Source organism: Scleropages formosus, chromosome 5 (assembly GCF_900964775.1).
Source record: "Scleropages formosus chromosome 5, fSclFor1.1, whole genome shotgun sequence".
In the NCBI taxonomy this organism is placed as follows: Eukaryota; Metazoa; Chordata; class Actinopteri; order Osteoglossiformes; family Osteoglossidae; genus Scleropages; species Scleropages formosus.
The window spans coordinates 6,019,389-6,040,139 of record NC_041810.1 but is presented as its reverse complement, the minus strand read 5'-3'; the positions used below and the strand labels follow the sequence as shown (position 1 = coordinate 6,040,139).

The 20,751-nt window shown below is 38.9% G+C and overlaps 1 protein-coding gene across 5 annotated transcripts in view; it reads left to right on the top strand.

The window, feature by feature from the left end:
• The window catches only part of gria2b (glutamate receptor, ionotropic, AMPA 2b), a 37,282-nt gene extending 36,459 nt beyond the window's left edge, over positions 1 to 823 (top strand). For 3 of the 5 annotated variants that reach the window (XM_018746294.2, XM_029251893.1, XM_029251895.1), the window contains exon 16: positions 341 to 823. In XM_018746294.2, coding sequence (XP_018601810.1) covers positions 341 to 505 — 165 coding nt within the window. In that variant the 3' untranslated portion in view covers positions 506 to 823. The remainder of the gene's footprint in view (positions 1 to 340) is intronic. The other 2 variants (XM_029251894.1, XM_018746291.2) reach the window with 1 other exon arrangement.
• The last annotated feature ends 19,928 nt before the right edge of the window (positions 824 to 20,751 follow it).

Here is a 20,751-nt window from a genome sequence, read left to right as displayed (position 1 = left end):
AAGTCTGCCAGATGATCGTATGTATTGGTGTTTTAATTTTATAACTGTAAACTTAGAGATAATTTTTTCATTAGTTTTTTTTTCCTATTATTATTTTATTTTTTGTCACTTTGTTCAGTGTGGACTTGCCTTTAATTTCACGTATAAACTTTTGATATCATTTGTGTATTTGTATGCCCTGACCTCACAACAAACTCTACATTAGCATTTGCTTCCTGCTTTTTTTGCATCCCATCGGCTTGTCATAAGTATGTGTGTGGATATATATTTTTCTACCTATAATGAAGAGTCAACAGGTTGTGAAGGCATGCATTGACCTGAGTGTTTCTCTCTCTTCTAGATGACCTTCACGGATGCCATGAGAAGTAAAGCAAGGCTGTCAATTACAGGAAGCACTGGAGAAAACGGTCGAGTGATGACTCCAGACTTTCCAAAAGCAGTGCATGCTGTACCTTATGTGAGGCCTAGCATGGGAATGAATGTCAGTATGACTGATCTCTCTTGATCGATAAGAACCTTTCGAGTGCCTTACACAGTGGTTTTAATCGTGCTTGTCCTGGCTGAATAGGTTGAGGGAGCATCCACTTACAGTATCATGGGGACATTACCTTCTTTTAATTCTCTTTTCGAGTCCAGCTACTTTCAGTGAATGGAAGGAGCATAACTGGAATATAGAATGCTATTTGAGCTTATGACATCATTTTCTCTTCATTGTCCGCTCTGAATGACGTGCACAGCTATTGTCGGAAGTACCGTAATTTCAACTGAAAATCATTGTCGAGGCAGTGCATCTTTTTTTTTTCCTTTTTTTTTGGTGGCCACCGTCTTTAAATCCAGGATTCATACTGACTAAAGCACACTTGACTTCATTTGCATCAAGATGGGATTTTTTTCTAAGAAAATTCAAAACATAGAAAAAAATTTTTATGTATTTTCACAGAACAAAACAGCTTTTAAATAAATCTGCTTCCATATTAGTTGACTACACAATCTGTGAAGATGTAAAAATAAAACAAAAAATAATAAAATAACATTAAAAAAAAAGGCTTTAGGCTACCAATTCCATATTGGTAATCTTCCAAATATGTTCATGCTAATGGAGGTATAATGTTTAAATTGTGTAATTTATTACTGTTATAAACTTTCCTGTATATCTTATTCTTTAACATATGGTGTTGATATAAAAATACTCAATGCTTGAAATACGTTCATTTTGCATAGTTTTATTTGTAAAAGTGGAAGTTCTTTATATTGTGCCACTGATAATTTGAAGAATTTTATTCTTGGTTTTTAGGACTTGAGCAATGTGTTGTCATTTTATTCTATTAAAAATCAGGCAAGGATCAGGGTAACAGCTTGACAAATTGCAGTCTAGGAACAATTCACACATCCGTACAGGGCAAAATTTGTTGTATTCGCACATTTATACTTTAGTTATAAACAGAATAGATTGAACCATGTTGAACAATGCCAAATATGTAAAATGTTCAAAACTTAGAGCCATGAGAAAAGAAGTCCTAGCTCTAAAGAAAACTGCCATGAAGTGTGACACCGTTGATACAATTGCATTTTTCTGTAAGTATATGTAGAGTTACATAACATATACAGTGATTTTTTCAAATGCGGTACGTACTTTTGTCTTATTTTTCAGTATGTAAATTAGCATTATACATGTCTATATTGTAGCTTTCAAAATACAGTATCTTGACTGATGCCACAAAATAAAATATTTCTGGTATTCCAGTTTCCATATTTAATATGTCATGGCTCTAAATGTATTTATGTTATATGAAACGTTAGCCCTCCCAAGTGTTTTATTTCACGGTAGAGTTCAACAATCTGGGAAACCATTTTTGTCATTTATATGTCACTAATATGGAAAGTACAGATGGATGATTATTGACATGATGTATTACAATGACATTTTAAGATTCAACTGGCAAGAATGCTAAACTTTTTCATGTATAAACCTTGCAAAACCACTCTTTAAACGAGTTTTTGGGTTATGCTGTAAACCTACTGGGCAATATATCCTACATTAATGCATTAAAAATGGTGTTTGTAGTAACTTTTGTATCTGAAAAATTGGTTATCTTGATAATGTCCATTTTCAAAAACATGAATGGAGGCACAAATGTACTACCCTTAGCATTTTCTTATTTTCAGAGAAATTATGGTCTTTAATTAGGTTTATGCCAATTCCTGCTGAATTAGTGTAAACTGGATCTGTGCTGTCTGATCTACTCTGGGGACTCTTTCAGAGTAAAAATGAGGAAAAATATGCTTATGCTACATTACCAGTTCAGTGTTTTAATCTGTAGCATATCATGATCTTATTTTCTCTAATGAACAATATCAAGATATTAATGAAAAATATGTAAAATTCAAGAAGTCTGGAAAATTATTTAAAAATATGCATTAGTACTTTTGCAACATATTCATTCAAAGTAAATATATACTGACTGTGGTATAGTTACAGCATATACTGCGGAGTTCTCTTTAGAAACTGGGTGGATTCAATGAAATGTGATGGTGTGAATTCATAATTTATCATCATTTACCACAGGAAGTAATCAGAAAATCTCTTTATGGACCAATTTAAGAAAAATATATATTTATATGTTTCTATGTATACTGTGGTAATTTTACTGGTTTCACTAAGCATGATTGTGATCATTTTGAATGAATACAGCCCTTTGTCCACCAGAAGCAAAAATGGATTTTAAAACCATTTGTGCCTCCAGTTGTGCGGTCAAGATTTGGTAATCTAATGTATATCGTAGATGTCAATGTTAAGACGAGTAAAGCTTGAATATTCTTGATATAGCCACACTATTTTTATGAATGGATTGAATCTAAGGTGTACATAAATGTAAGATAAAATGTTTAGAATAGTACAATCATATAAATCAATGGCCAATTTCTTTTATTTACAACTAATCCTCTTTCACTAATATGTATTTGTGTCTACCACAAATTCAACCTCAAAAAAATAAAGATTTAAAATATAGTGTTTGTTATATTAAAAACGGCCCCAATGCTACCAGTCATGTTTAAACCTTCCCACCTTCTTATCCTTTCGCTCCCTTAACTGTCGTCAAGTTTCTCTGAGTGTTTCATTCATGTTTTGTTCATTTGCATTTACATGTGCCAACTTGTAGCACTTCCCATCCTCCTGGGTGTGTTCAACATGCATTTAATTTCAGCGAAATAACGCTCAGATTTTTCTTTGTCACAAAGAGTTTAGCAAAAATACTGACATTCAAAAATAAATTTCTGTACTGATTTTGCCCTACCGTTTATCTACCTATAGAGGCATTTGTTTCACTGGGCTAAAGTGTTACCCAATGACCTCTGATTGACACACACTGACACAGATGTATAACTGTGTCATGTCTTGAGGCAGAAAAAAGCAGTTATCAGCTCCAAAATGATAAGTAATTTTTACCGTTAAAAGTAATATGGACATACATCCTGTAGCTGTGATATTCTGCTTCTTTTCTATGTATTTCTAATAAAATTTGATGTGAGTAAAAAAAAAAACATTTCGATACATACCTCTTCAGACTGTTTATGTGACTGGTGATTGTGTTGTTATTCCAGAATTATTATAGACTGCAATTTTTTTTTTTTTTTTTTTTTTAAAAAAAGCAGTAGCAGTAATGATAAAAATAATACTGTATGAGAATGAGAGAAGTAAAAGATAGAAATACAGACTGCCTAGCTATAGTATGTCTAAATAATGTACAGTTGTTTAAAAGGGTGAAATCTAAGTTGCTTTTCTTAAAAGTACCAGAAATAAAAATACATTAATTATGGAATTATTAAGTATATTTGCAGTATGCATTATGCTTTGGGACATCCTTCTTCATACTTAGAAAAGTGCATGAATGAAAATGCCAAACTGCTAACAATACTTACTGTGCACAAAGCCATGTCGAAAATATGTATTTTAGCTAAGAGAAACCACCCTGGTTTCAGATTAATATTTCTTGATAAGTTTGAAAGGGTCCAGACAATCAGCAAGGGAGAGTAAGCAGAGAGAGATACCTACTCCAGCAAGCCTTAGACACTCAGCAATCCGGAGCTGTTTGCTTGTCTTTTGGTGTTAATGAATGTCACACATGTTAATGATGAGTGCGGATGACCCTCTGGTCCTATGAGATAATCCCACATTCAGGCCATATGCTGCTCAATGCTTCTCCAGACATTAATTTTCCATTTCACCCTAAGGTTAATTATAGGGTTTCAAAAGTCATGCAAACAGGTTTTTCATGCCGGGAATCACTCTAACGTGATTAATAAAAAATATTCTTTGCGTGTGGTGAGTGGACGGGACGGAGGAGGAAATCACTTGATTTAATGCAAATGAAGGAAAATCTAACATTACCTTTGCAACCGCACAAGTTCAAGGAACTGTCTTCTCCTCTTTGTCGTTATGTGCTGAGTTATTTATTACTGTCTTCAAACACATCACCAAGCCTTGGCTTCTCCACTGATCTCTGTTCCAATACCTGAAAATAAATCAAACTAAATGTGTACTTAGCTAAATCCAGCAAAGGAAGGCCGATGTATTTATTATTATGTATTTATTCAAGCCAACGTTAATTGGTGTATAGGAGTGGAAAGTTCTGTCTATTTTAATTAAAGTCTAATATTTGTTGTACACATTTAAAAATCCACATTTTTTGCATAACACAGCATGTTCTAAGAATATTTTAATAATAATTTGAAAGGATTATTTAATTTACGTTAAGACAGATAATTGCCAAAACTGTGGCCATTTTCTTACAGGAAATTGCCACAACAGCACATATTTTAGCACAGTTGTATTTTTATTGACTATACCGAGACCTTGCCATACATTTTACACTTTAACTGGATTCCTTTGTGTATACTGTGAAAGCCACTACCTTGATTGAAAACTGACCATTTTAATAGGGCTGTAGAATTTAAAACCAGTGCATTTGCCAACTCATAAAATTTTTAAAGCATATCACAATCATGGAGTGTTTTCATAATGGACTTCACTTATAGGTAATTAAATTACCATAGTATGTCATCCAAATGAACAACCTATAAATGATTTCTGATGTATAACTGCGAAAAATGATGACATGTTTTTGAATTAATATTGGTCAGGTACATTTAACATAAACGTTTGCTGTACCTAGGGTGATAAAATTATTTAAACATAATGATTATTTCTTTGCGATCATTTTTTTATATTCTTCATTTCTCTGTATTCTTCATTTCTTTGCCCTTTTGCCTTTGTTCAGTGCTCCGTGTCACAGTGTGAGAAAAGCGCTCTATAAGAATGAATTGAGTTGAATTGAATAATGGAGCATCTATAATAAACAAAGCAGAACTGATTCGAAGAGATCCAAAAGTGTGGTGCTCAATATCAGTCTCTCCAGTATGAGTAATATCTCTGTGAGGCCCTCATATTCTCTGATGAAGTCTTCATGCAGCGCCACTAACGACTGCAGAAAGAGATGCATCCAGAAATGATGGCCTAAATCTGCCATAATAAATAGGAGGTGTCGGTGCTGCAGCCGGTACAACGTTTCATCTCCCCCTTTGTAATGACAGGCTGACATGTCTCTTATGACTTATTAATAGCTAGAAATAAAATGTTCAAAAATGCTGTATGCTTCAAAGATGGTTGCTACTCAAAGTGCCTGTAGGGGATAGCTCTTTGGGCCATTTACTCTTAAAAAAAAGAACGTTTCTCTAAACTCATGTTTACATCACTCCCAAAGTTGCTATCTTTTTTATGTGTTCCAGAATTAGTTTACGGAAAAAGGCAAAATGTTGTCGGGACGAAAGAAACCACATGTATTTGTTCGAAACAAAAGCACTTTCCAGTGTATTTTAATGAAACTATGCAATTTTTTATTTTCCATTCCCTTGCTATTTTTTCAAAGGAAGATGCCATAATGACAGGAATGAAAAGTAACGCATAAGTCGTGTTTTTTGACAAATCAAAAAGGACGTTGTTCTAAAATGGATTTGAATTGTAGAGACTGAATTTTCCCTGTAGGTTTAAGCTATTTTAACAAGAAGACTTTTTTATGATGAAAAAAATATCCACACCTTACTTTAGATGGTACTTAATAATTCTTCAGTGCTTTAAACTATATTTACACCTTGGGTACAAAAGGATCATTGTCCAATGATCAAAATACAGAGTAGATTTTGATATCATATAAAAAGTACTAAGACAAATTCCGTTTGGGTATTTGGAAGACACACACAGCTGTTATCCATAGTGGCAACACTAGTTTTGTTTAGTGAAACTGTATACTATTTATACCCTTTTCTTATCACTGTTAACTCTTTCACATAGTAAATTACACATTTCACATGGTTAAAAAAAAAAAATCATGCAGTAAGTTAGCTGGTCTTTGTTACTAGTGTTTGTATTTACTTGAACTTATGTCCAGCTGTATGTCAAAATGAATGTAATAGAAATAATGACCATTTCAAATCCATAACACTGTAATGTCTAAACAAAATTAGAATGTTGTGTCATTTTCTGCAACAGGAAATATAATATATTTCCCTCTGATTTATTTGTTCAGATGATGCTTTTCCCCAAAGCACCTTATTTACCCATTTAAAGAGCTGGGTAATTTTACTGGAGCAATTTAGGGTAAGTACTTTGCTCAGAGGTACTATACCTGGAGGTTTAAGTCTAAAAACAGCAGCTCTAAGCATTATGCTACTAGATACTTCTGGATCCAAATCATCAGTAGTGTTAAAAAAGTGATAAGTTCCTTTTAACAATTTTTTTCTCACACACACACATTTTCCGAACCGCTTGTCCCCATACGGGGTCATTTTTTTCTCATTTTATAAATTCTTTCTGAAAGGGTTAGAGCTGCTGCCTTTGGACCCAAAGGTCGCAGGTTAGAGCTGCATCTTCGGCTGTAGTACCCTTGAGCAAGGTACTTACCCTAAATTGCTCCAGTAGAATTACCCAGCTGTATAAATGGGTAAATAACTGTTGGCACCTTAACATTCTAAGTCGCTTTGGAGAAAAGTGTCAGCTAGAGGAATAAATGTAAATATTATAGGAAATTAAAATTTAAATTATCTTCTCAAAGGATTTTTTTTTTTTTTTTAAATTGGCAGGTTGGTAGGGGAACATTTGAAAATCAATTTGACTTTACAGCAGTGTCAAACAGGACAGGATAGAAACTTTAATAATCCCTGCAGGGAAACTCACACACACCATCTTAACACTCTGACATGTAACAATGAGGAGCACATAACAGGAGGGAAAACCCAGGTATATCAAAACAAAACAGAGAATTACAAATTGCAGTTACACTACATATTTAAACAAGGGCAATGACTTTAAGGTTGCAAGATATTTCCCTGCTCTCTGTGTGGAAGAGCCAATAGGTTTTTGGGAAGCATTAAGGAGGTGAATGGTTGTCGGTAAGAAGGACCCCAAAAGTCCTTCTTTGGTCACTATAGCTAAAAATTCTGGTGACTAAAGGAACTTTTAGGGATCATTTTATATGAGTCATTGTCCATAATGGACTCTAACTTCCTCCTCATCCTGGCTTCTGCTACTGCTTCCACTGAGTCTACGTGGTAGACTCCAAGTTCTTTACAGTTGTTACATCTGTTGGTCTCATCTGATAAAATATTTCACCAGCACACAACAGCATAAAAGATAACACTAGCAATTACAGTCTGGCAAAGCATGAAAAATTTTGCTACACACGTTAAAGGACTTAAGTATTCTAAGTACAGAATCTTCTGTTTTTTATACAGTAGACCATGAGACCAGGCCAGTTTGTTGTTGATATGGACCCCTTCAGGAAGCCTCTGCAAGTGACACAACCCAGACTTGTACTTCAAGTCAGAGGTGAAGAGGGTGATCAGGAATGGAGACGATTTTGTTCCTTGAGGGATGCTTGTGTTGCTCACCACTACATCAGAGACACAGTCCCAAAGCCTACCTGTGGTCTGCATGTTAGATACTTCAAAATCCAGGACACCACATCTGTGATCACAGACATTTGGATTAGTTTGTCCTTTAACTGATATGGCTGGATGATATTGAAGGAACTGGAAAAGTCAAAAAACAACCTCACTGTGCTGCCGGCTTCCTCCAGGTGGGAATAAGTCCCATGGAGCATGTAGAGGATGATAAAAATAGTGCTGATATGAAAACTGCAGGGGGTCCAGGGGGTTCCCTCACAAGAGGTCTGATGTAATCAAGCACCAACCTTTCAAGTGTCTCCATGCTATGGATGTGAAAGCCATTAGTCTCAAGTCGTTGAGACCACAGGCATCCCTTTTCTTTTGAACTGGGATGGGGCAGGATGTATTTCAAAGTAGTGCACTCTCTGCAGGCTGAAAGACAGGTTGAAAAGGTACATAAGGACACCAGACAGTTTGTTGGCACACGTTTTGAACAGCCTCAGACTGAATCCGTCAGGACCGTGCAGCTTTGCCAATGTGCAGTCTCCTCAGCCTTTCCTTCCCCTGGTCCTTAATGATGGTCAGTGATGGTTGGACAAGAGCAGACATCTCAATGTTGCCATCAGAAGCAAGAGTTGTGTTGGAGTGACATGAAGGGTGTTCATGAATGGGCTTGTTATCCTGCAAAAGAGGTGGTGGTCAACACTGATAGTGCTTTGGAGAGGAAGGAATGCAGAGGTTGGATGGGCACCAACTGAATCAAAACTGCTGTGAAAGCGGTTCACCTTATTGGCCCTATCCAGAATTCCTGCTATCACCTCCCCATTGACTGCTTCTGGCCCATGTTCTTCACTAACACACTCCATACCTCCTTCAAGTCATTGTGCTGGATCTTATATTCTAGCTGCTTCCTATAGGAACACTATCCCCCCGAATCCATCTCATCTTACTTATTTGCTTTTTTCCTTCTTATTCAGATTTTTGGTTTTCATGCTTTGTCTCTGCAGCAACTTACAGTGTTAATCTACCTACAGTTATTTACCAGTTTGTACAGCTGGGCAATTTAGAGTAAGTTTCTTGCTCAAGCTACACCCGGAGATAAAGTTTGAATCTGCAACCTTTGAGTCCAAAGGAAGTAGCTCTTACCACACGACCAGCTGTCATAGCTCTACAGCCCTATCCTCTCTCCAGATTTAAATTCCTCTTTCTTCATTTTCAAGAGATCCTTAAAGTCTTTCATGATCCATGGTTTATTATTGGGAAAGCAGCACACTGTTTTTGTTGAGACAGTGTTATGTCAGTATTATATTGGACACGACAAATCTGTAAACACCAGTTTGGACGCACATCATACAAACAAGGCCTTATTGGTGCAGCAACTCGTCGTAAGGAAAGGATAGAATATGATATCACTTTTATTGAGTAGTGCTCTACTGTGGTAGCTGGGACATGTTCAAGGGCATGATAAGTTTACCGTAATGGAAATGGATTTTGTTATAATAAGTTCTTAATGATAAGGATATGAGTCAATATTTAATACGTCTCTGAGTTATAATACAAATGTGAAGGACATTAACAAGCAACATCTTCGAGATTTTTATTAGCTGTATTGGAATCTTTTGATTGCGCACTTGCTTTATGTCTGAAAATTTCCAGTAACGGGATCACCTGCAGGTTCATCGATTTCACGCTCTCACTGGCTGATAATTGCAATATATGATTCTGGTCTAACTGCATTATATTAATCTCATGTAATGTATCTAATTCTGGATGACACCATAGTATAAGCTCGATAAGTTTAAAAATGAATAAATGTTGGTACCTCTTCTGTCCTCTAGGGTGCAGAGATCCAGGAATACAAACATATTCAGGAATTGCTAGGAGCATGTCCTTATTGCATATCACAAAGAATATCTCATCCACGACTTTTACTGGCAAACAAACTCTTCATTGATCTGAGGGTGTTGTTAACACTTCTCTCCTTGCACTAATTTGGCTTTTTAGCACAAAATTGTGTTTCCGCTGGCTAAGAGTCAGCTGGAATTTAAATATTTTTTTAACTGTCTTTTTTTCCTGGGGGGGGGGGGGGGGGGGGTACGGTGGCGCGGCAGGTTTGGCCGGGTCCTGCTCTCTGGCGGGTCTGGGGTTTGAGTCCTGCTTGGGGTGTCTTGCGACGGACTAGTGTTCCATCCTGGGTGTGTTCCCTACACCCCATGATGCCGAGCTAGGCTTTGGTTCACCGTGACCTCCTGCTTGGGACAAGCAGTTTCAGACAGTGTGTGTGTGTGTGTGTGTGTGTGTGTGTGTGTGTGTGTGTGTGTGTGGCATAGGATTGCTACAACATATAGGCAGAAAAGGTCCTCTGAAAAATTAGAAATACGTCCACGTACATAGAGCAAGGTGTTCAGTCATCCACATATTTTGTAGACCACTGCATTAACATAAACATTAACATTTCCGTTCCAAGTATGGAAGGTTAATCAGCCTGTGTTCAATGACAAGAAAATAGATAGGTAGCTCAAATCAAACTTTTCTGCATGTGCTAAAGTCTTCCCTACCTGCACCTCCTTATGCATCCAGTCACAAAATTTCATGCTCATTCACAGAATCTCTCTTCCTCCAGTGTGTCTTCATAGAATGCTGCCGTGACATCTCAGCTGTGCTTTAAATGCAAAGCTTTTTTTTTTTCTGAATGGCTGAGTGAGCCCCATTACTGTAAGCTTGTATCCTATCACATTCCTAGAATAAATGCATCAAAGTGCCTGGAAAGGCTTTGCATTTAAAACACAGCTGAGATGCCTTTCACACCTTGTGTTAACAGTATAGGGAAACGCTGAGACCCTGCATTTTATGAGCTATGATGAAAACACACTATACAATTTCATATTAATTATAAAATTTAAACATATACATATACACACACACACACACACACACATATATATATATATATTTTTTTTAATCCAAACCTGGCCAGTGACTAAATCGTGGGATTCAGCTGCACTATTAAGTTTTTCTTGAGTGTGACACAGTGGTTGGACCTATGAACAATACCAAGTTATGAACTGACTTCAGATCCCAATTTTGTTTTTAAGTTCAAGTAAAAGCATAATTTTTGAAGCTCAGAAAAATATTGACATTAACAGGGTTCAGTTCACATTGCCACTGACGTTGTGTTTATGGAGAGTATAGACTGGCAATGAAGGAGTATTTCCTGTGTTCAGTTTAGGTCGGTGTTGGTTTTTCGCCACCGCGGTCAAATCAGTGCCGTATGAAATTTGTCTGAACTGAATTCAAATGGAACAGAATCGATTTGCTTCCAGTGTTTTGGGAAAGTGTAGCTGGAATGGGCACTACCCATGTAAATGTGGAGGACAGCTGTTGCAACATAGCATAATTTCCCTTTGCATTATGTACTTTCAATTCAATGTAGAATATTGCTGTGTCACCACTGACCCACTTCTTGTCTCTTTCATGTTCTACATGAAATTTGTGTCATTGTTCTCTTGTTAACATGGAGGCTGGGTTTTCTGGAATAAGTTTTAAGAATGATTATGCTGATCTCTGCACTAGTGTTGAAGCTTATAGAATATCGTAAATGCTGAATAAACTGAAATTACACACAGTTGTTTATTACCAGGAAGAAATGAATGCAGTTGTGAATAGGCAACACCGGTTTACCGCTCCGCGAAACCCATCGTAAGTCAAAAATATCGTAAGTCGAAAATGCATTTAATACACCTAACCTACTGAACATCATCGCCTAGCTGCGATGGCCATTATGGGCTTGCCACCTTCATGCTGGGCAATTAGCTTGAGTTTCTCCTCAAGAGTAACTACCCTCTTCTTTTTTTTCCCAACAGTAGCAGGAGATATATATGGGTGTTTCTCTGACATTATGGATGCACGAAACACAACATAGATATGGGGGGTATCTGTATAGCGACTACGTGACAGACTGGGAGATGCAGATCGCTGCTGCTGCCCAGCATCGTGAGAGAGTATCGCTCCGCATATCGCTTGCCCGGGAAAAAAAATCAAATTTCAAAATCTGAAGTACGGTATCTGCTGAATGTCCATTGCCAGCTCACCATCGTAAAGTCGAAAAATTGTTAGTCGAACAATCCTAAGTCGAGGAGCATCTGTATACAAGCTACATTTTTGGTGTTGCCAGAAAGACATCTGATGATGTTCTGGAAAGCTGTGGAACATTTAAGGCTGGAAGGGCAGGTGGTTTTGGGGAGGGGCTCTTTTTGTTTTCACGCAAAATTCCCCATGTAGTCACCTGAGGCAACAACAGGAACCACTATCACCAGAGTTTAAACTCCAAGGGATTTTATTTGTATCTATCAACGTCTGTGTGTCTCTTTATTTATGCAGTGATTTGTCATTTGAACATGGTTGCAGTGCTCCATATATTCTAAATAGAAGGCTTAACGCTGACAGCAGGGGATTTTATTTCATCTTCATGTCAGTTTTCTTTTGCTCTAAACGGTCACTTAGTCACAATATGGCACTTCTGCTCAACGAGGACCATGCTAGTTTCTCTTCAGCCTGAATTCCTTACCTGGTGTCTCATTTGTAGTCATTTGCTAATTTAAAAAGCGAGGCTCAGAGAACTGCAGGGCCGCCTGCAGCCGCCTTTGGTGTTTTAGAGCAGTACATTTTTTTCCAGGCAGATTTTTCCTTCTCTAGTCTGTGTGCTGTTCTTCCGCTCACCAGGGAAGCCCTGCTTTTAAAAGAAAATGGGTTCTTGCAATTGCTGCACACTAACCAGAATGTGGTCCACCAATCCGTTGCCTTTCAGGGTTAATTTGTTTCATGAAATCACCCTGTTGGCTGAATTTCTGTTGTGAGACTGTTGATTTATGATTATTTCTTCTGGGAAAAGAGTTCCTGGACAGTAAAAAAAAAAAATATCACCATTCCAGGATAAAAGAGGAGCCCCTAAAATACATTTGTTCATTTAGCTGATGCTTTTCTCTAAAGTGACTTACAATGTTAAGGTTATAATTAACACAACAATTATTTACGCATTTATACAGCTGGGTCATTTTACTGGAGCAGTTCAGGGTAAGTACCTTGCTAAAGGGTACTACAGCTAGAGTGGGGATCCAGCCTGCAACCTTTGGATCCAAAGGGGGCAACTCACACACACTCACACACTGTTTTGTTAGAGGCGCTGCATAGTGTTACTAGCAAAAGTTTGATGCTAGATGATTTTCATTTGATCATCACACTAAAGTCATATATACATTACTGTGAAGGTATTCATGCTGTTAAAGTTGCTTTTAAATGTCGTGGTGCACATGCGCATGGATGTGCGATGGGTGGAGGGAGGAGGGAAGCGGGTGAATACCCCATCATCCTTTGTTTCAACCTTCGCTGGCAGGAGGAGGGGATACAACCTTGAGAAGGAGACCAACGAGCATCTCCACCTTCTAGACTGTTGGAATTTTTTATTTTTTTTTTTTAATTTTTAATTCCTAATTTTTCTTAAGACTCAATGATGAAGCACAATTAAACTTAAAAAAGGTTTTAAGGTATCCGCTCTGCAAAATTTAACCAGGTATTTTCCGTCAGTAATGCACACACAAAGTAACACTTCCAACAAACACACTTATAACTAGTTGCTTAATTGTAAGTGTCATTGTAAGGTGCTTTACAGAAAGGCATCAGCTAAGAAAATAACTAAAACAATGATGTGGTGAGAATACTCTTCAAAATTGTGAAAAAGAAAATATGATCTTTGGCTAAATGTGCGATATTATTCATAATCATTTGACACATCTTTGTCATGAGACAATTAATCTAACTCTTGTCCTTCGTGCTACATACAAGAACCTCATGACATCACTGAGAAGAGCAGACCTTCATCACAGTTTCAGGATGCCAAAAATATCACATATTAAGTAGTTCATATCTGGACTGAGAAATTGCTTTTCCTGCCTGTGATGAGATCCAGTGAATTGATGGATGTCTGGGGCCCCATAACCCTGTTCATGCTGAAGGAAGCTATTCACTCACTTTCGTTAACCGCTTGTCCTTGTCAGGGTCACGGCAGTCCAGAGCCTATCCTGGAATAACTGGGTGGTAGGCTAGGAGGGGCACACACACACACACACACACACACACACACGCACGTTCACGCATTTAGCTGATGCTTTTCTCCAAAGCGACTTCCAGTGAACTCTATGTAGTGTTATCAGCCCACACACCTTATTCACCGCGGTGACTTACACTGCTATATACACTACTTACACTGGGTCACTCATCCATACATCAGTGGAACACACACAAACACTCTCTGTGTCACTCACACACTACGGATGAACCTCAACAGCGTGCCTTTGGTGTGTGGGAGGAAATCAGAGCACCCCGAGGAAACCCACACAGACACAGGGAGAACATGTAAACTCCAGAGAGACTGCGTTGGAGTCAAGGAGCACAGGCACCACGAGGCGGTGGAGCCACCTGCTGTGCCACCCTAAAGCAGGCAACTGAGCCGTTGAAATGCCTCGCTGGCTGTGATGGCTCCTTGGTGGTTTCCTCTCCCATTTCATTTGCCTGGTGCACATGCAACCGTTTTGGCTGGAACAAACTCTCAGAAGAAGGAACACGATTGAATGAAAAGGAGCTGGAGACATACAGATTGAGTGGGCCTGGAACGAGGAAATTTATTTGGAGACTGAGATGGCAGTTTCTCCACAGCGAGAGGCGGGCTTTGGGGTGCTTTGAAACAGCATGTGGATATGTGATAGTTCTCAACCATCTCTAGCATGTGAGATTCAAATAAATAGCTCGTAAAGATATGGTTTGGGACAAACTGACCTATGCATTTAAATTTATTTAGGAGACACTTTTCTCCGAAGCAACTTCCAATGAACTCTATATGTAGTGTTATCAGCCCACACACCTTATTCACCGTGGTGACTTCCACTGCTAGATACGCTACTTACACTGGCTCACTCATCCATACATCAGTGGAACACGCACAAACACTCTCTGTCACTCACACTATGGGGAACCTGAACAGCAGGTCTTTGGAGTATGGGAGGAAACCAGAGCACCCAGAGGAAACCCACAGAGACACAGGGAGAGCATGCAAACTCCACACAGACCGAGCAGGGATCGAACCCACGTCCTCTCACACCACCCAGGTGCTGCGAGACAGCAGAGCTCCTTGCTGTGCCACCGTCCTGGTAAAAATGTGCTCTGTGTCCCGGGTCCCTCCGTCTCTGTCTCTTCGTTTACTTTCTCAGTCTTATCCATGTACTGCTAAATCAGCAACAAATTGTACCTCCAGGGGGGTTTTGCAAATGTGATTAAGTTACTGACCTATTGTGTAAAAGACCACATAGACGACTTCCACTACCTTGTACTCATACATTTAAAGTATCTGAAGGGAGTTGTCCTGACCGAGTCATTAGTGGAATAAAGGGAAATCTTTGAATTCTATATACAGAGCAACGCTGATGGACCACACATTCCTTCACTGCAAGAATCCTGCCTTGAGGTGTAAAAAAGGCTGTTTTTGTGCCAAGGGATTTCCTCTGATTCCAGTGAGCAGAATTATCTTGAGTGTTGCGTGTTCTATCTCTCACCTTGAGCAGCTGTAAAACTGGGTAGACAGGAAAGACTCAATTATTATGCATTATAATCCTGCTTCCAGAAATCCCCCAAAGTTGTTTTGAACCTAAGCCTCGAGGCGCTAATCACAGGGTAGGCATGAGTGAGCCGCCAAATGACTTTGTTTGATTCATTGTCTTTGTTCATATATTTCGATGATGTAATAATCTATTCCCTTGAGTTTGAAAGACACCTGTGACATTTAGAGAAAGTCTTTCAGAAGCTGCAAAAATACACACGATAATATACTTGTACGTTGTGTTACGAACGTTAGTTAAATTTCGAAATCCATACAGACTGGGCCTGTTAAATTTCGAAATTAGTTAAAATTTGAAATTGGCTCATTTTCGAACATCCAGATATTTCCCAGTTTATTTATTTTAAATTTCATTTTTTTCACCCTTGTGTGTTGTAAAACTGCTCTCTTCTGGAGCAAAAATGGACTGCGTTTCCATTAACTGGCAGCAAAACACATTGAGACAGAGTAGAAAAGGGGGTTGTGTGGGACAGATTTCACTCATTGCATTTTTTTATTTATTGTATTTACAGTGACAGCTAAAATATTGGCACCCTTGCATTTTTTTTTTTACATATAACTAACAATTTTCTCGAAAAATAAGATGAAAATGACAAAACTATTTGGATTCCACATTTCTTTATTTCACTGTTAATATTACAGACACTTTGCTTTCGATTCAAAACTTGAAATATCCCTTTCAATCAGAAAATAAGAAAATAAAAAGAAATGGCTTTGATTCGCTGTTTCGGTGTTAGGAAGGTTTTCTCATCTTTCAAGGCTTCACTTTATTTTCTGGAGAAATAAAGGTGGTGTTTTTACCAAAAATACCTATTCTGCTCTCATCTGTCCACAGGACATTTATCTCAAGGATTTTGGGATGTTCAGGTGTGTTTTTGTAAATTGCAATTGCATGTTCTTATGTTTCTCTCAGCAGTGAGGTTCTGCTGTGCCTACATTACAATTATTTCTCTAGCAGACATTTTCTCCGAAGTGACTTCCAACAAACTCTATGTAGTGTTATGAGCCCACGCACCTTATTCACCGTGGTGACTTACACTGCTAGATACACTACTCACACAGGGTCACTCATCCATACATTAGTGGAACACACACTCACACACTATGGGTGAACTTGAGCAGCATGCCTTTGGACTGCGGGAGGAAACCAGAGCACCTGAAGGAAAGCCACACAGACACGGGGAGAACATGCAAACTCCACACAGACTGAGCTGGGCTCGAACCCATGTCCTCTCACACCGTCCAGGCACTGTGACACCATGCCGCCCAATTTAAAAATGTCAAAATGTAAAATGTCGGTTTAATATTAGCGTTAAATTGTTTATATCTGGCTTCTGTCCGGAACACCAGATAGTTCAGAGAGCTCAGAGGGTTTTGCAGAAAGCACTGTATCCTCCAAGTGATGGATGTGAGTGCTCGGGGGGGGGGGGGGCGACCAGGGTTACGTTACCTCGAGACGACTCCAGAGATTATTGTAAAGACTATCCTTTGTTTTTTTAAGGAAAAGATATTCCTGAGAAAGTTGAGCACCTTCAACTTTAACGGTCGCTGGACGAAAGAGGCAGGATTCCAGCAGGGCGTTCGGAAAGCGCTTTCAGAAAAGGAGAGGCAAAAACGTGCGGCAGGATTAAATGCGGGGGGCGATTGCAGGGAACACGGTACGTGCAGCGGTGAAGTGGAGGCCCACCGTGGAGCAGCACCTGTCACGGCAGTCTGTTCAGGGACCCTAGCCTCAAACCCCGAGTTCCTCGTGCTCACCCCGGGACATCAGCCGCTAGGTGCGTACGGCGGAGTCGCCACAGTTCCCTCTTCTGCTCCGTATCGCTCTTCAACACTGAAAATACAGTGTTGCCGGGGTATTTTTTTAAATTACACTTCCGTTTCTCAAGAGGCAATTTTATTTAATTAAATACCAACAAACCAATCAATCTCTGCAACCGCTTGTCCCGAGCATGAAATAAATAATTAAATGAATTTAATTTAATTTAATTTAATTTCAAAGCCACTCAGCAATTTGATCATCTGTCCATTCATCTATTTTCAGCAACTGGTTGTCCAGCGTGGGGTCACGATACACCCTAGATGAGAACATCAGACCACAGGGGCACAAATTTACAATCGGTGATAAATGACATAGTCATTCATGTTATGTCACGTTACGTGTGGGGGCCTTCAGTTTACAAGCTCCGTACCCTTAACCACCATGATTTCTGTCAAGTCAATAGCAAACCTGCCACGTTAACTAGAACCAGTAAACAAATAAATTATGTCAAAAACTGAAGGAGTCATTCCGCAGAAATATTTATGAAGGGTCCTTACCAGCGATGACGCCGCCGAAGAATTTCAACGAGGATTTCAAGGACGACATAATTTAAGCCGTAATGCTGTAGCGGCGCAGAGCAGAAGTGCAATAACAATGTGTGATTGCTTTTGCCCACTGGCCCCTCCAAGAACATTTATATTAACCTCAGGTGCATCTGAGCATAGCGAAAGCCATGGCCAAGTACAACGTGGGTCGAGAAATAGGTCAAGAAAAAGAGAACAGATAAATTTGAACGTCCTTCTCTCATATGGCTCAAGTCTTTTTTTGTTTTTTTGCTCAAGCCCAGAAAACAACACGGCACTTTTTATAGTTGCAGGTATATAAAAAGCGATGAGGTCAAACTGTTCTTCTGACGGAGCTCTTGGTTTCATATTAAATCACCTAAAATACATCAGTCAGAGTCACAGAAACTCAACAGAGGTGTTATTTGAATGATGCCGCTCCCTCGTGGTCCCTCGGCTCCCTAATCACGCAGAGAACATCTAATGTATAGAAATCAACGGGAAGAGGGAAGCCCAGAGGCAACGCTGATGAACAGAAGACATCACAGACAGGATGACAGATCAAAAGGGAATGCATATATGAATCATACCTTTTTAGACATTTTTTGGTCCTCTGATGAGAACAGGAAGTAATAGGTCCCTGCATTTTTTGATTAAGCACATACTTTTCTCCAAAGCACCTTCCAAAGAACACCATGTACCGGTCTCAGCCTTAGGTGACTTACACTGCTCGATACACTACTTACCTTATGGGTCACTCATCCATATAACAGTGGGACACACACACACTCTCACACACTATGGGTGAACCTGAACAGCATTTGTTTGGACTGTGGGAGGAAACCAGAGCACCCGGAGGAAATCCCCGGAGACAAGGAGAGAACATACAAACTCTACACAGACTGAGTGAGAATCAAACCCAGGCCCTTTTGAACCGCCCAGGCACTGCACCACCAAGCTGTCCTTCCCATGCAGTGCAGAAATGAGTCCTTTTGAGAACTGCGGCAACAAGGTATTATTCAGTTTTTAATTTAAAGCTTCTTCATTATAAATTGCATTGCTGCCCTAATTCTTTTACGCAAATCTTCTTTTTTCACAGCAGAAATGATGGTGGATTCTTGAGTGCACGTTTGAGTCCAGCTCAGCGTGTGTGGAGTTTGCACGTTCCCCTGTTGCCTGGACAAGTTTTCTCCGGGTGCTCTGGTTTCCTCCCACACTCTGAAGATATGCCTTTCATGTGAATTTGCAAGTCAAAATAGCCTGTAGCGCATGTGTGTGGCTCCTCTGTGATAGAACGGCGCCGCAAACAGAGCGTACTCCTCTTAGCCTCATGCCAAGTGATTCCGGGAGAGGCTCCAAACTGCTGAGACCCCGACAAGGAGAATCGGATAACAACATTATGTGTGCGTTATGTCAGTACGAGCCTTGTATACCATTTTAAAATAGGTACGGCTTGATAGAAACACTTAAAGATATCTGAGATTCATGAGATGTCCTACTTCGACACAAGAAAGTTTAAAGTAATTTTCTAAACAAATATCTGCATTGCTCAGTAAAAATACTCCCAAGCCGCACATGAAATAGCTTTGTGTTGGCTGAAGGTGAGAAAAATGAATTTCCCAAAATTTAAACCTCGGTGCACAATCCTTCAGTAGCATTCGCAAATCGAAGGAATTTTGGTTGCTGTTACTGGGGGTGATCAATCAAATAATTGCTGAGAAGCATAGTAAATAACACTCACACACACACATACACACACACACAGAAAAAAAAAATAGCAAGTGAACTGTACTCCATATATGTTTGAAAAACAAATACATTTTAACTTTCTGTCCATACTTTCTATAATTTTGTTTACATGTTTAAATATACATATGTTTGCCCACTTTATGTACTTTATATACTTTCCCTGTGTTCTAGTTTTGCTCCTGCCAGTGTGATCTCGCTCTGCCGTCAGCGTCAGGTGATGTGGGATTAGCGCCATGTCCATCAATAAATGATGGGCTGCCCGGCTGCTGCCCGGTGGGGGCGCTGTGTCGGGGCCTCTTGAAAACCATACGCCGGCATGCTTCTCCTCCGAAGGATATCACACACTCTGCGGCAGGTCTCCCCTCGCCGCGCACGTTAATCTGAACCCTGGTCAAAGGGTCGGAACATTAAAACAAATTAAATTTAATTAAGTATCAGGGGTATGCCATCCAGCCTGGATGTCTTTTAATATTAAGAAACTTTAAATGTGCTTGCTTTACAGGAGAAGAGCTATTGTTTCATTAATTAAGAAAAACAAAAAGAAAGGAAATACAATGTCAAAACACGGCCTGTACAGGAATCGCTGGATGTCAGTTAGAAAGCAGTTATAATAACGTCCATAACTGCTGCCTTGTAAACATGGTGGCCTTACGTTCATTTCTGGGTCGTAGGGATCTCTGTACAGACTCGCTGAATGCCGCCCTCTTGGAAAATAAGCTGGATTGATAATTAAAATCTTTTTTTTTTTTTCTTCATTGTAACTGGGAGGGTTTGATTTATGTGCAGCCTTAAGCTTTTACAAACCCATCATGACAAATAAAAAAAAACAAAAAATTTTTAAAAAAATCATCAATCAAGACATACAGTAATAGTAGTGTAATCATAAAGAAATTAGTAAAATTTGGATTTGCAAGATTAGTAAAATCCTAAAGAAATTACACTGAACTCCCAAAGATGAATCTTTAGAGTTTGTGCAGCATAAAGGATGTATTTGTGCAAGTACGAAGTTATATCTATTGCAAAACATTATAACTGTTTTTATTTATTTATTTTATTAAAATAATAATTAT